This window comes from Pongo abelii, chromosome 14 (assembly GCF_028885655.2).
Source record: "Pongo abelii isolate AG06213 chromosome 14, NHGRI_mPonAbe1-v2.0_pri, whole genome shotgun sequence".
In the NCBI taxonomy this organism is placed as follows: domain Eukaryota; kingdom Metazoa; phylum Chordata; class Mammalia; order Primates; family Hominidae; genus Pongo; species Pongo abelii.
The window spans coordinates 54073288-54089551 of NC_071999.2; the positions used below are offsets into that span (position 1 = coordinate 54073288).

The 16264-nt window shown below is 35.3% G+C and overlaps 1 protein-coding gene across 6 annotated transcripts in view; it reads left to right on the forward strand.

Moving 5' to 3' along the window:
* FNDC3A (fibronectin type III domain containing 3A) overlaps positions 1 to 16264 on the forward strand; it is a 227551-nt gene that overhangs the window by 120564 nt on the left and 90723 nt on the right. The window contains exon 1 of one of the 6 annotated variants that reach the window (XM_063714664.1): positions 9198 to 13680. The exons of 4 other annotated variants lie outside the window; for them this stretch is intronic. In XM_063714664.1, the coding sequence (XP_063570734.1) occupies positions 13674 to 13680 (7 nt within the window). In that variant the 5' untranslated portion in view covers positions 9198 to 13673. 6 annotated transcript variants of the gene reach the window in all.

Below are 16264 nucleotides of genomic sequence, written 5' to 3' on the forward strand. Positions count from 1 at the left end.
ATGTAATCCTTCAATATTTTTGGAAAATCCTTTTATCATTATAGTAAAATACCATCATATTTCAATATTTTAATATTATTTTTAGTCTTAATGTGCTGAAGTTTCTCACTTCTTTGTGTCCAGTCTTCTGTGTTCAGCTACTTGCTAGAACACAGAAAACACAGTCACTGAATGTGTGCTCTTTTCCCTGGAGAGAGAATTTGTTTTAAGTCCCTTTTCATGTCCTGAGGGACAACTCATTCTTGACAGTTATTTGAAAGACTTAGGCCTTGCCTCACAGCCTAGTAGGACAGACAGAAAAGTAACCCACAGTTAAAACAAAGAAGGCAATGCTAAGTGCTATGGTGGAATTCATGTGGGAGGCCAGGGTAGGAATACCTGAGCAAGCATAGGGAAGTCATTGAGTGCTTAGGAAAATATGATGCTTGAAGAAGTAGAAGTTAGCCAGAAGGAAAAAAAAAATAGAAAAATATCTTCAAGACAGAAGGAACAGCATGTGCAAAGCCCAAGCACACACAGATTAGAGGAAACGGAAAAGCTTTGATTAGAGAGGTAGCTTGGAGAAGAGACTGCATGGGAGAGTGTCTGAAAATGAGACTAAAAATATATGCTACTTTGCAAATACCATTATATGCCACGCTAGAGATTTCACATTTTATTCTGAAAGGAACAGGGAACCATTGAAGGATTTTAAGCAGGGGATAACCAAAACTATAGTAATAAGAATGAGACCTGGAGGCTCAGTTTGGAGGGTGAGAAGAAACTAGGATGATTTACAAATTTCACAGTCAAGAAGAACTATGAGAACAGCTGTCTCAGTTTTTATATTTTCCAAATATTTCTTTTAGATGATTAGCAGTTAAAAAAAAAAAAACTTAGAATGAGGGAAAGCCCTTGCTTTTTTACATTTTTTTTTAACAGTTTTTCTTAAGAAACAACACTGGTTGAGGAAATGCCCCCAAAGCAAAAGCCTGAGGGTATGGGAAAAGGCCCTTGGCACGTTTTCATGTTAGTCTATGTCAGAGTAGTGATGACAGAATGAAAGGTTATTAGATGTGCCTCTAGCTTTGATCTCCATTTGGTTTTCCAGTTCCCCTGGGAAGTGCCAGTCTTAAAACATAAACTAACAGGAAGGGTAATGCTTTAAGTGTACAGGCCTAGTTTCTTTTTGAGAGAACCTACAGCAGGATGTGAACATTCTGTGCCAAGCCTCCAGGGGTAAGTTCTGTTCCTTTTATAGAAGAGAAGATTTCCAATTAGGTGTGGGTATGTTTAATTCAGGGATAATATATTTTGAAACCTTATACATATGATTACTCAGAAGCCATCCAGCTGTAACCATTAAAAAATTGATATTTTGATGCCCGAAAAGACTAATAAAGTTTTAAAATTATAGGCCCAAAGAAGAAGTGACTATCGGGAAGAAGACCCTGAAATTGCAGTGAATTGTAAGGCCGTAGTGTAGTGCTCCAAATCTGAATCAAAATGATATTTTGTCAAGCACAGCATATTATATAAAATGCTTAATAAATGGCAACATATCTGCAGAAGATAGTCTAAAAAGCCTAGATACAGAAGCCTTTTTACAGATAATTCATATGGCTAGTAGAACCTTAAAACATGTTTCTAATGGCCCAGACCTTAAAGCACAGAAGCTGTGAGGAAACTAACATATAGATTCTGTTGTATGGGCAATCTATAATTAAAATAAAAAAGTTTAGCTATTATGTAAAAAGAGAACCTAGCACAACCCTTTTTGACACTAGCAGTACTGATTTAATGCAGTCTGCATGGTAGATGACTAGCCTGCTTTGTCACTTGAGCAGTTTTTTTCAATCTGTGGCCTTAATGTTTGATCCTGACAGGATTTGCGTCACTGATCCATATCACTGCCTGTGTGATGTCAAAGTGTGGGTGTTCAGTTATTGAGGCATAGTTAACCTAATGTGCTGCAGTAAATCCTAAGTGCTCCTTCCTACTAAAATAACAAAAGAATGATTCATCATTGTTCATATTAGGCTGATACTAAAAATAGTAATGTTCACAACCTGCTGCATTCATGGACATTAATATTACAGCCTCTGCAGCTTTCTAAACAAGTGCACTAAAAATAATTTCTTGTTTAGAAACAGGTGCTTGGTAAACACATCTCCTTCAAGTTTTCCATTTATATGCAGTTCAATTTAGTGCTAAAGGTAGATTCTAGCCATAAGTCATTCTTCAAATGTACTCTACTTAGTGTTTATCACTGATACATCTAATTGTGCTGCAAATTTAATCACAGAAATTTTCAGTTACTTGTACACAGATAAATGAAATTATCCACAATTCTGAATCATACTTAGGCCCCTAATTTAAGCATTCTGCTTTATCCAAACTTTAAAAAGAATAATAAATTTCCAAGGAAAAGAAAGGTCTCTAAACATCTAAGCATGAATAATGACCTTGATCTTTTCTCTTTCTTCTGTAACTTCCTTATTCTGTTCCCAAGTTCTGACTCACCAATTTGGTGAGTTCCTAGATCAAGGCCTACACTAATTGCCTGCCTTATTATATGAATAAATGTTGCCAGGTGTTTCATAGCCTTAATAAGTAAGCATTCCTTATTAGTAGGGGGGCCTTATATCCCAATTTGTCTAAGATAGTTCTGGTTTTTGCCTCATCTTGATATCTAACTGGTATGACATTTGTCTCGGATTTATCATTTTTAAAACAGTATTATTAGTAGTTCATTAAAATAAGTTGTGATAGATTTGGTTGACCACCATTTTGAATTTCCAGCTTCCGCCTTGATCTCTATCTAGTAAGTAGCTCATCCGTCTCTTTGTCACTTTAACTTGTGCTTAAATCTTAGACAACCCAAAATAAATCATTCTCTCTTCCTGACCCTTGCCAGAAGCAAGTCTTAATTAACAGTGAGTGAAAGTGTGCTTAAATTTAAAGGACTGGGAACTAACTCCTTTCAGTTTCCTGGTGGTAGTGGCAGAAGTATTTGATGCTGCTGTCTTTGCTGGCCACTTGGTGTCACCAGGGCACCAAGTGGAAGGACCAGTGGGAAGCATATAGGTTAAATAAATAAATATGAGGAAATTAAATATTTCTGCCACTGAATATATAAAAAATAGCTTGAATGATTTTTATCACTTATTGTATTGTGTAAATCTATAACTGTTACTTGGCAGTACTTTTTTATTTTGCAGTAAACTCTCTCAGCAATAATGAGCTCAAAAACAAGGTCTAAATTTGGTGAAACATGCAAAAGAAAAATAAAGACAATTCAGTGAGATTTGTAAAAATATTTAACGTTTTTATAGTACTTAATATTGTAAAAATATTTGAAGTATTTACACATCTCAATAAGAAACAAAAAATAGAACTGAGAGTATCCTCCACTTAGCAGATATGCTCCCAGCTTACCAGATAGCACCTTAGAAACAGTTTTTCTTAATATAAACATTGTAGTCTTAAAATATTACAAAAAAGAGTCAATTGAAGGTATCAGCAGCTTTAAGTTTATAAACCATAAAATACAACATTGTAAGCAATTTTATTTTAAAAATTAAGATGACTATTTGAAAGAAGAAATTTTTCAATTAAATACCAGTGATAAGGAATTAAAGACAGGTGTAGCTAAGAAATTAAAATACATATATACTAAGAATAATTGTTCTATTTATATTACTCCAATATTCAGATACTCAATATGAAGAATACCTTTAAATGCTCTTTAATGTAATTGCATATTTTTTTAATAAAGCATTTTATTTTTCGATAGATTGTTAGAACTTTATCTCCCTCAGTGTAATTAAAATATATCAGTCAATAAAGAAACATAACAAATTATGTATTTTTAATTATTTTTAGCCCCCTTTTTCACTTTCAGAAGTGTTCCTGATTGGATGATGATAATATAATTATCCTACCTCTGCTCTGTTTCCTCCTTCTTCCTGTCACCAGAGCTCAGCCAGCCTGAAAGATAAATCCCTATCCTTCTTACTGCTAAGAGTTATTCCCAAACCCTTATCCATAGATGTAGGGACATTTCATCAGTCTAGGAAATGGGAATAATACAGATAATGTAGTGGTTTTTCATTAAGTTAAATTTATTTACTTAAGACTTTTTAAAAATTCTGAAGTTAAATCTTTTATAATGTTTGAAGTTACAGTATCCTCTCTTTATGAATTGATGTGACAATATAGGATAGACTTCCTTCTGTCCATTCTTAATTTCTTCTTAACTTTTAATGTCTTTACTTGGCCTAATGAAAAGCTGGTTAATGAGTCCCCAGAATTTGTTTTGAAATTTTGCTGGCACATAAATCCAAATGTTTGGGAAATACTAACTTAGAACACAGATAACTTCTGTATTGACCATTTTCTAGTTAATATCTAACCTCCTAACCTTATCCAGGCACCCTCACCCCTCAAATCAATCCAAAATATATTTGGCCTTAGACTGATCCTCACATTGCTTTCCTATTAGCATGTATAATGTAAAGTAAAACTTCTGTTGAATCGACATCTTAGTGTAAGTAAAGGGGAAAATTATAGAGAAAGAAATCGGCGACTATCTGGTGAGATATGCAGGTTGATTAAGGCCTCTGAACGGGAAAAGAGGTAAAACCTGGGTGAGAAAATGAGAAAGAGTTAAAAGGAGAAGAAACAAGGTTTGATTTGTGCCCAAGGACAAAATTATAGTTTCTAATTCTTCACTCCCCTTATCTCTCTTAAGACTATTTGCTTATTTCATTGTCAGTCACTCCCCGGCAATAGACTCCTTCCCATGGAGCACCTGGTTAGTTGCAGATTTCATTGATCTTTCCTTGGTCCCTTGACTCTGTGGACATGTGTCAATTAAGCTCTAAGCTGCATGAGTTTAACACATATTATTTAGATGCTTATTCAGAACCTGCACTTTAATACTGCCACAAGAATCAGAGTCAGGGTCAGAGTCAGTCTTTTGAAATATCAGATAAAAATAGGTAGAAGAATAGAAGAGTGTACCTCACATCCCATCCTTTTATATCTTAGTGACCTGAAACCACTCTTTGTTTAGCTGAACGAGTCTGCCTTTTAAATTTTTGGACATGCAAATGACCCTGATTATTATAATCTAACAGCAGCCTTAATAAACAGCTGATCTGGTTTGCCAGGAAAATAAAAAATCAAAATCAACTCTTCTTACTTTTAATTTGCCTCATAGCTGACAATCTTTTTCTGCAAATCAACTGATTCATCTGTTGTAGCTGTTCATTTTGCAACTATTTTGGAGGACATATTGCTAAAAGTTAGACATTTGTGGATGCTTTACTGAATTTTATATATGGTAGAAGTCATCTTGGACGATACCTGCTTTAGATTTTTTTTTTTTTAAGCCAAATCATTGGAATCATGTTGTATGGCAGTGTGGGCAATACTTAAACTGCAGAAGGGAAGAACTAACTTAACCAACTTGACAGCATGGTCCTTGGTATCTGATTTTAATCATGTTTCAGCTTACACAAAGCAGAGAGCTTTTATTGCTCATCCTCTAGTAAGAGCATAAGACTAGCCTCCCTCCTTTTTAAATTTTTATGTATTTATTTATTTAAAGACAAGGTCTCACTATTTTGCCCAGGCTGGTCTCTAACTCTTGGGCTTAAGCATTCCTCCCACCTCAGCCTCCCCAAATGCTGGGATTACAGGCAAGAAGCAAGCCTAGCTTTTTTTTCTTGATTTTTTTAAGCTTACTCTTTATTCTTATTGTTTTTTCTATATTAATTTTCCCTTTTCTTCAATTTATCATGGCTTGTGTTTTGGTTTGGTTTTGGTGCTACATATATCTTAAATCACCTTAAATTGTCTTTTGGAATGGGTTTAGCTACTAATTCACTGATTGTTTTCCATATAATATCCCTTACTTACTAGAAACAGTTTAGGATCTTTCTTCACAATAGTTTCAGTGAGATAAATATAGGTACATTTTGCTTTATTATATGTAACTAGCAGATATTTAGGGCATAATAGTGTTGGGTTTTCCATCCAAATGTCAGTGCTTTTTGTGTGCTTTAGGCGATATTGACTCCTACCTTCAGAACGCTTCTAAGAAAACTTAACAAGACTTAACTTCATACCCTTACTATTCTCCCATTTGCCACAGAGTTCTCATCCTCAGTGTTAGTGACGTGGTCACTACATTCAAGGACCTTTTGGTTATAGTGAGGACAATACAGAATGCATGTATTTTTTGTTTCCTAAAGACCTCGTTAATTTGAGTATATGTGTCAAACAATTTTTCTATAGGAATAAACACAGAGGACGCATTGAGGAGATTACAGTTTATAGGAATGCATTATGCAGTGACCAGCATATTTTTCATTTTCCCATTCTTGTTTAATTATATGATAATTTTAGCAAACTTAAAAATGTACCTGCTTATTTTTGTAATATTATCTCAAATATTTTGCAGAGAGCTATCTTAATAGCATGGCATGTCATAGCAATTGTTTGGATTTCTTCATAATATTTTAACATGTTAACTACCATTCCTGAACTATTGATTTTCAGGTAGGCTTGTCAATACACGCACTAGCACTGTGCTTAAGTGACATTGCTTAAGCACTTACTGTGTACCAAACACTGTTCTAAGTGCTGTACAAATATGAATTTATTTAATCTGCATAATATCTCTATGAAATAGAATAATTATTTCCAATTTACATGTGAGAAAACTAAGATACAAAGAGGTTAAGTAACTTGAAAGGTCTCACAGCTATAAGCTGTCATTAGAATTAGACGGGCTAGCTCAGAGTCCGTGTTCTTCATCACTACCTTATGCTGCCCTATGTTTAGGCTATAACAAATTATAATAAAATGAATGATAAAATAGCAAAATAGTAACAAAATTCCACTTGAAGACATTTTGATCCCAGTGAAAACAAATGTGGTTCACACAGTATTGACAAGGATAGACTGGTATTTTACCAGCTTGAGTGGCATCACCCAGTTCATGTGGAAACATAGTAGGCTACAGTAAAGAATTTGGACTTCATCTCATCACAATACAGAATGGTCTCTGGGTTATAAGCAGAGGAGGATACAATGAAATTTGTTTTTTAGATCAGGTTAGCATTAGTGTGAGAGATGTATCAATTGCTAGGGACTGGGGGCAAGGAGACCCATTAGGAGAATACTGGAATAGTTCTAGAAAGAGCCTAGTGCTGCTAAGGCAATAGCAGTGGAGTAGAAGAGAACATGGATTTGAGAGATATTTAGGAGATAAAACTGTCAGCCAAATAGATGATGTGGAAATTGAGATGAGGGGGAAAACAGAGTCTAGGATCATTCTTACATTTCTGGCTTAAGATTAACTTATCATGGGAAACACAGAGGCGGAGTGACTATTGATGGAAAAAATAACTGGTTTTGAGTTTTATGTAAATTAAGTATTATAGATCTAGAGCTCAAGAAAAAGTCTGGATGAGATACAGAATGATAATCTTTCATGAGAGTAGTAAATAAGATCATCTTGAGAGATCATGTAGAATAAGGGAAGTGGACCAAGAGCAAAACTCCCAGGAAAACAAACACTTAAGGAAGAGCAGAAGACAAGAAGCCATTAAAGAAATTGAAAAAGTATGATCAGGAGGTAGAAAGGAAACTAGGAGAAACTAGTATTTCAGAAGTTAAGGAAGAATATTTAAGAGAGTTGTCAGCAGTGTTAATTGGATTTGGTAAGTAAGAATTTGATCTCAGTGACTTTTGCCAGTGCAGTTTCAGTAGAGTGGGCTGAACAAAAGCCTGATTATGGTGGGTTGCAATGTGATTTTGGGGCCGGGCGCAGTGGCTCATGCCTGTAATCCCAGTACTTTGGGAGGCCCAGGCGGGTGGAGGTCAGGAGATCCATACCATCCTGGCTAACACTGTGAAATCCCATCTCTACTAAAAATACAAAAAATTACTCAGGCATGGTGGCGGGTGCCTGTAGTCCCAGCTACTCGGGATGCGGAGGCAGGAGAATGGCATGAACCCAGGAGGCGGAGCTTGCAGGCCACTGCACTCCAGCCCAGGTGACAGAGTGAGACTGCGTCTCAAAAAGAAAAGAAAAAAAAGAAAAGAAAAGAAATGTGATTTTGGAGACTTCCATTTCAAGTCATTTGGTAGAATGGATGCTCTGCTCTGGGTACCATCCTCTTATTAAAAAAAGATCTTCTGTAAGACAATTTTAATTGCATTGTTGTGCCCACAAAAAGTAAGAGACATGTCCTAGGGGATAGGGAGCAAGAAACAATGCTGGGACAGTTAGTTATCCATTTGGATTAAAATGGAATCAGATCCTTTTCTCATACCTTACCCCAAAATTAATGCTTGAAGACTTAAAGACTTATGTGAAAGGATAAACTTAAAAATAATAATAAAGAGAGAGTATCTTCATGACTGCAGAGTAGAGAAAGTTTTTTTAGGATACAAACACACAAAATGCTAACTATCAAATGATCAGTAAATTTGACTTCATTACAATTAAGAACTTTGGTACATCATAAAATATATGAAAATATAAGTCATAAACTAGGAAGAGTATATTTGCAACCAATGTAACCATAAGGAATTAGTATCCAGAATACACAAAAACTCTTCCCAATCTATTTTTTAAAAAAGACTACCCAGTAGAAGAATGGGTGGAAAACATGGACTGGGTAATGCAAAATAAGATCAAAGTGAGATTGGCAAAAATTTAAAAATCTAAATACCAAGTAATGGAGAGAATGTGAATCAGTGGAACTTCTTATACATGTCTGGCTGGTAGGAATATAAATTAATATACTCGGGAAAACAATGTGGCACTATCCTATAAAAACTAACATTCACAAAACCCTAAGACACAGCATTTCCTCTCTTAGGTACATACCTTAAAGAAACATTTGCACATGTGGGCTGAGAGACATAGAGATAGCAGCAGTGTTCTGATCCATGCTTCTGTCTAAGAGATAGCATTAGATTGTCTTCTTTATCTACTTTAATTCCTTTGTTGATGTCATCCAGTCTCATGGATTTAAAGCCTATCTACCAAAGACTCTGGAATTTGTATCTCTAGACTAGGTAAGTATTTCCTTGAACTCCAGAATAGTAAAATGAACTGCCTGCTAGTTGAAATCTCCATTTGAATGACTAATAGACATTTGTAACGTAACATGTCCAAATCTGAATACCTAATCATCCCCAAATATGCTTCATCCACTTTTGTGCTATTAAAATTAGTACTGTTATGAATGTTCTAAATTACATCCTTCGGTTGGTGTTATATGTAAGCATTTCCACTGTCCATATACTTAAAAGTAGAATTACTGGATCGTAGAGTATGCATATGTTCAACTTTAGTAGATATTGCCAGTTTTGCAAAATGGTTGTACCATATACTTACCAGCAATATGTATAAGTCAGATGAATTTTTTTAATATAACTGAGATCATGTTTTAAAATCCAGCAATGGCTCTTATTTTACTCAAAGTAAAAGCATACAGTAACCTGTGAGGCCTAACAGAGTGTAACTCATTTCCCTCTTAATCACTCTAACCTCACTCCTTTTCTCCCGCTTCACTCATGCTGCTTTGGTGACAGTGGTGTCCTTGTTAAGTCTTAAACATGCCAGTCATGTTCCCCCTTAGGGCCTTTACACTGGTTGCTCCCTCTGTGTAGAATGTTCTTCCCTCAGATATCCATATGGCCCACTCCCACACTTCTTTCAAGTCTTGGTTCAAATGTGACCTTCTCATTGAAACCTAAACTGATCTCTGTATTTTAAATTGCAATATTCAATCTCCCCCCTCACCATCAGCCTATCTTAGTACTTAAAATCCTTTTTACCCTACTGTGTTTTATTTGTTTCTTTTGAGATGGGGTCTCACTCTGTTGTCCAGGCTGGAGTGCAGTGGCAGGATCACAGCTCACTGTTGTCTCAGCTTCCTAGGCTCAAGCGAGATTCCCACCTCAGCCTCCTGAATAACTGGGACCACAGGCATGCACCACCACACCCAACTCAGTTTTTGAGATTTTTTGTGGAGACGGGGTCTCACTATGTTGCCAAGTCTAGTCTTGAACTCCTGGGCTCAAGTGATCCACCTCAGCCTCCCAAAGTGCCAGCATTACAGGCGCGAAGCAGCACACCCAGCCTCTCTTTTTTATTTTATAGCATTTATCACTTTCAAATATACTTCATGATTTACTTGAATATGATTTACTTATTTACCATGTTATTATTTTCTTCCTCTAGTGCCCAGAACAGTATCTGGCACATTGTAGATAATCTATATATGTTTGTTAAGTGAATGAAAGCAAAAAAAAACAACAACAGAAACTGAAAAGAGCCCAAAAGCTAATGACAGAATAAACAAATTATAGTTATTTACATAAAAACATAAATGAAAATGAGGAAACTACAGCTATATGAAACTACATAGATAAGTCCTAGAAATCATAATATTGTTTAGGGATATATGTGATTTTTTTGTTAGGAAATTATTTTTAAAAGAAAGATAAGAATAAACTCAAAATTCAGGATAATGGAGACATGAGTGGCACAAAGTGTTGGATTAGATGGTGAAGGAGCACATGGATGCAACAGTGTTGGTATGATCTGTTTCTTGGCTTGGATGGTGGATTTTAATGACTTGCACTTTAATGACTTTAATGACTTGCACTTTAATGACTTGCACTATTTTCTTTTGTATGTATCAAATATTGCATAATCAAAATTTTATTTAAAATGTGAAAGTGAATGTAAGGTCAGAAAATAGAGTCATGTTATAGAGTTAATGTTACATAGAGTTATAGTGAAGGAACAATGCTTCTTCTACAAATAGGGGAAAGGAATGAGAAAAGTTTGTATGTAACATTGAGTTCAATTCCATAACATCAAGAGTTCAGTTTCATGTCAAATAATGTGAAGAGTTCAATTTCGAGATATGGTTGAAGTCAGGTTGGGGAGGGCTCCTAAAGTGTAACGAGAATCTCTGATAATCACCCTAGAAAACAGTGTAAGTGATTGACCAGGGAAAGATTCATGAAAGGATTCCTGAGCAGTGCTGACAGCTGAGTTAAGGCTGAAGATACTAAATTTATAAACATGCCAGTCTGAGTACCACTTGATTTCTACAGCTCAGGTGTAAGAGAAGACTGATTGAACTTGGAGATTTTCAGGAGATGGGGAAGTCAAAGGAAGACATGGATGGGAAAGGAAATCAGGCTGTGAAGGCAGTGTTGGATCAGGAGAAAAGGGAGATCACTATGAAGAACAAATGTAGAAGAAAGAGAACTGGAGAGATGAAAGAAAGATATGATGGCCACGTGTAAGTTTGATATTTCAAAGATGAGATAGTGGAGTTCTAAGTAATAAGTTCCAGGATGTATCTTTGAACATGGGTTACTAAAAATAGAATGAAAGACACAAGTTCAAGGAATTTTAAGCCTAGATTTTGGACATAAAAGTCATGCTGATGGACAAGAGTTGGGATAGAAGACAAAATTGAACACAGCGCCAAAGTTCTCAATAAATGAGGACTCAGCCTTAAAGCATTGAGAAGGGGTAGAGGGTTGTATGCACATATGCCGTGATCTCAAGGAAGAAGGAACTTTAGCATGAAACAGGAACAACAGTGGTGAAGGGAAGCAGCCTTGGAGTATCTGCAGACTACCAACACTGCTTCAGGAGAAGATAGGAAGTCTCTGCTCCTGGGGCATGCTGGGGAAAGTTTTCTACAGGACATCCGTGCTTCATTTCAAGGCAACACAGGAACAAGTGTTCCGTAAAAAGGTTGAGGATATAGGAGAATTTATTTATAATGGAAAAAAAAAGTTTCTTTTCTAGTGAGCATAATGGAAAGGATTGAAAGGAGATGATAAGTTAAATAGTCAAGAAATAGAAATACAGCTGTGCGCAAATTTGAGCCAAAATAAGAAGGTGGGCTGCAGAGGCTTGCTTTTTGTTTAGGGGCTGAAGATCAGAGACATGGTTGGATTTGCAGGGAGGTTGGGTCTAACGTATATGAGTACATTCTGTTGAGACCAGGAGACTCCTTGCCCTTTGGTCTCGTTTTTCAGGGCAACCCTGCCTTTTCATAGGAATTTTGAAGTTAACAGTTACCTTTCCCCACTTGTAAGAATAGGCCCTTACTGTCTTATCTCCTCTGGGGTGTCTTACGTATATTTATTGAGACCTATTTCTCTAGGTTGTGCTTTGCCAGTTATTTTCCACCTTTGTGTGAGATGGGGCCTTTGAACATAGTTTACACTTTTTGAAAAGTATAGCCTTACTATTAGATAATCCTGCCTTTGCCTCGCTTTGTGCCCTTGGCAAGTTACTCTGCTTCAGTTTTCTTACCTGGAAATGATGCTCACTTCACTTCTTAGGATTAAGTGAGTTAACGCAAGTAAAACACTCCAAATGATGCCTAGTATGTACTCTGCACTATGTGGTTATTTTTGAAAACATGGTGATCATACTTTTACATATTATAACTATTATTTACTGAGTATCATCAACGAATATACTTGATACTTTAAATTTATTTAATTTCATTCTCACAACAATGCTATGATGTTGATTAACCTTGTCACTGAAATAAGCTAAGACCTCAGAGAAGAGCAGTAAATTGCCTTGCTGATAAATACTGAAGCTGTTATTAAAATATATCTTTTAATACCAAAATTCACTTTCTTTCCACTGTACAACTTGTTACAAACCACTGTCATTATCATTACCTGTATATTTTTGTTAGCTGTTAATAAATTTCCTCTGAAGTTACATAGCACCCTAAAGTAATGAAAGATCTCCAAAAGTTCTTATTCTTCTTTCCTGTTGTAACTGGACATCTTTGGTCTCCTTTCTGGTCTCTACTTGTTCTTGGATAGAGAACTCTGAACCTGCACCTGAGGCTGTCTTTTCAGATTCATGGATATGAGTAAGAATGCCATCTACTGAGCAACTGCACTTTAATTTAAATCATAAATTTAAAAAAAATCAGAAAGAAAATAAAACCAATAATGAAAGTGGTAGTCTTTATTCTCTTAAGAGGCAAGTAACAGCCTGAAACGTAAATCCCACCTTTGAGACACATGTCTAGCAAACCTATATTCTATACACAATTATTTGTGTATTGTGGATATTCCTTAAGGATTGAGTATGGAGAATTATGTTATACAATGACATTTCAGACTGAATCTTTTAAATTAATATTATCTCAAATTTTCTAAATGAAAATTAGCGGCAGGCTGCATGAGTAAAAAATTAGAAGATAGCACCTGTGGTGTTACTGAAGTGAACACAAAGAGAGTCATTTTACATCAAATATATATTTCTGAAAAGTATACTTTGATGAGCTTTTGAATTGGTTCATAAGGAAGTCTGAAAGATGGTCAAATTCAGGGCAGCAGCAGTAGAAATCATTTAATCATTTTTTTTTCCTATATCAGAAATGCTGCAAGCGGGAACGTTTGCTTTTTTTTTCCCCCTTCCCCTTTCCTGGGTCACTGCAGGTCACATGATGGCTATCACGTGACTCGGTCAAAGGATCTTTTCCTCTTACAGCCTTGCAGAAAAAAAAAAAAAAAAAAGCTGTTCTCCAATTAAAGCTGTTAACGTGTACTACGCTGTTTCCTTGTTGGATTTTCTTGTTCTCTGCTGCTACTGTAAAAACAAAATGAGTGGTAAGATTTGCTGTTTTCGAACATTCTGCTTTTATTTTAAGACAGAAAGCATTGTATTAATCTAAAGTCATGCCGTGTGTTTTTTAAAATAGACGCTAAATATCATCGCCATAAAATATTGTAAATTGTTGCCATGTAATTACAAAAAGGTTAGACTATGTAGAGTTATTTTGTAATTTTGTATTCCACGGAATATTCCATTCTAGGATCTTTATTTTACTAGGTTTTTCTTCTAGAGCTAAAATCTGAAAATTGACATCAGATTATTTGGAAGCCATTGTGAACGCTGGCTTATAGAGAATGTGTAGCACAGCAGCAGCACGTTGCATTTTAAGAATTAAAACTCCTGGACAAATTTGTAATTTTATTTAAAAAAAACTCTTAAATATGAATGTGTATTAACAAGGAAAGATAAAGAAGAATTTAAGTTATATTAGATGAAATATCTTTAAGTCAGTGATGGCACTTTTTAAGAAGCTGGGGTGGGGAGCTTCTCAAATTTCTTAAGACAATTGGTTAGAATTGTTTACTCTTCTGCAGGTTTTTGAAATAGGAAATGTATCCTTAATAGCTCCATGATTGGAGTAAATCATGCTCAAATCACATAGATTATAAAGGAGCTACTAAGTGTATGCACAGTTGTTCAGGTATTGCTACTCTTGTGCCACGTATACATTTGACAGTAGGATCTGAGTTTCTTCATTGGGACAAAATCTCCTTCATTGCATACAAATTTAAGTCAGTTTGTAGTTAATTTTCTGTTACTTTCTAAATTAAAAAGTATTGTTGGAACTAAGGAGCTAATCAAACATTTACATCATTAAATATGCAAGGCTTTAAGGTTTCGCTACTATAGACACAGGAATAACAACAGACATGAGATGCTGTAAACGTTGTAGTTCTAAACATCGATACTTGTATTTATTATGTTCATACAATAGGGGTTTGCATTCAGTGTTAAATGTTACTTCACAACATTTTAGGCATTAAATATGGTACCGATAAATTGTCTTTTTAAAAAAAAATCTGGCCGGGCATGGTGGCTCACACCTGTAATCCTAGCACTTTGGGAGTCCGAGGCAGGTGGATCACCTGAGGTCAGGAGTTCAAGACCAGCCTGGCCAACATGGTGAAACCCCGTCTCTACTAAAAATACAAAAATTAGCCAGGCATGGTGGCACATGCATGTAATCCCAGCTACTCGGGAGGCTGAAGCAGGAGAATCGCTTGAACCCAGGAGGAAGAGGTTGCATTGAGCTGAGATAGCGCCACTGTACTCCAGCCTGGGCAACAGAGTAAAACTCCGTCTCAAAAAAAAAAAAAAGAAAAAAGAAAAATCTAACCATGTACCATTTCTGCCTCAGGATAAAAAAAAATTTTTTTGCTAGAGTGAAAGGATTACTTCGTAAAGAAGTAAGTTAATCAGTCTTTTTCCTGGACTACTGGTTAATATATTTACTACTGGTTTATTTTAGGTTACATTTCTGTTTTCAGCATCACACTTAGATATAATTTAAAAACAAAGTAGAATTTTGTATTAGCAAATTATAAACTGTTTTAGCGGCTATCAAAGTACAAAATGGTTTGAATTGTAACTACATATGTATTCATATTTCTGGTAAAAGGAGGGCAACTTGAAGCAATTGTGTGATTTTACTATTTTAAATGTAATTAGCAATAACTTATTATTCTGATGGCAAAAGAAAAACACCTATTCTAATGACTTGATGTAAGGATTAAATTTGACAGCATATGAAAGGACCCACAGTAAAATTGCAATGCTAATGGCCTTTATTAAGATTACAAAATGTGATTTTCAGTGAATTCTCTGTCAAGTTCTCAGCTGAATTTCACATATTGTAAGTAATACCTAAGCCACCTGTAAGAATTCAGAAAGTTAGTTTACTGTAGTTTTATATAAATTAGCTAATGGAAGTAAACCAGCATTAGTTTAAAACAGTTCTCATTTTTCTTGAGTCTAGAATATAGGAGCTAAAAGGTGAGTTTTGCATGAAGCTTTTCTGCCTAGAGGTATAAAGCAGCTCACAAGTTTTATTCAGTAAATTAATAGGTAATGTTTGCTTAAACTTAAGAAAATTTTATTCTTTCTCTCATGTTTTTAAGGATGTAAAGACAACAAAGGCCTTAATTTTCCTTAGAGGCTTTAGAGCATTGTTCTTAAGCCTCAAATTATGTCAGTTGCCAATACTGCATAGTATTGTAATGTTTACTAAAAATGTGGTAAGGATATGTCCTTAGAAATAAAACTACCTGGTTTTGAATTCCACTTCTACCACTTGGGGAGCTTAAGCTCTCTGTGCCTCAGTTTCCACATCTAGAAAATGGAGATGATGATGATGATAATATTTACCTGATAGAATGATTATGAGGAGAAAAAATATGTAAAAGGCCTAGCACATAGTAAGTTAGTATTAGCTATATATAATTAAGATAATATTCTGGACAACTTCATGTATTTGATGGTGGTCTTGTTTTGGATGGGAAGAGCATCTTATTGAAAAGTTCTTTTCACAGCCAGATATTATATAGTGTAATTTAGTGTTCTACACAAACACTTCTTACT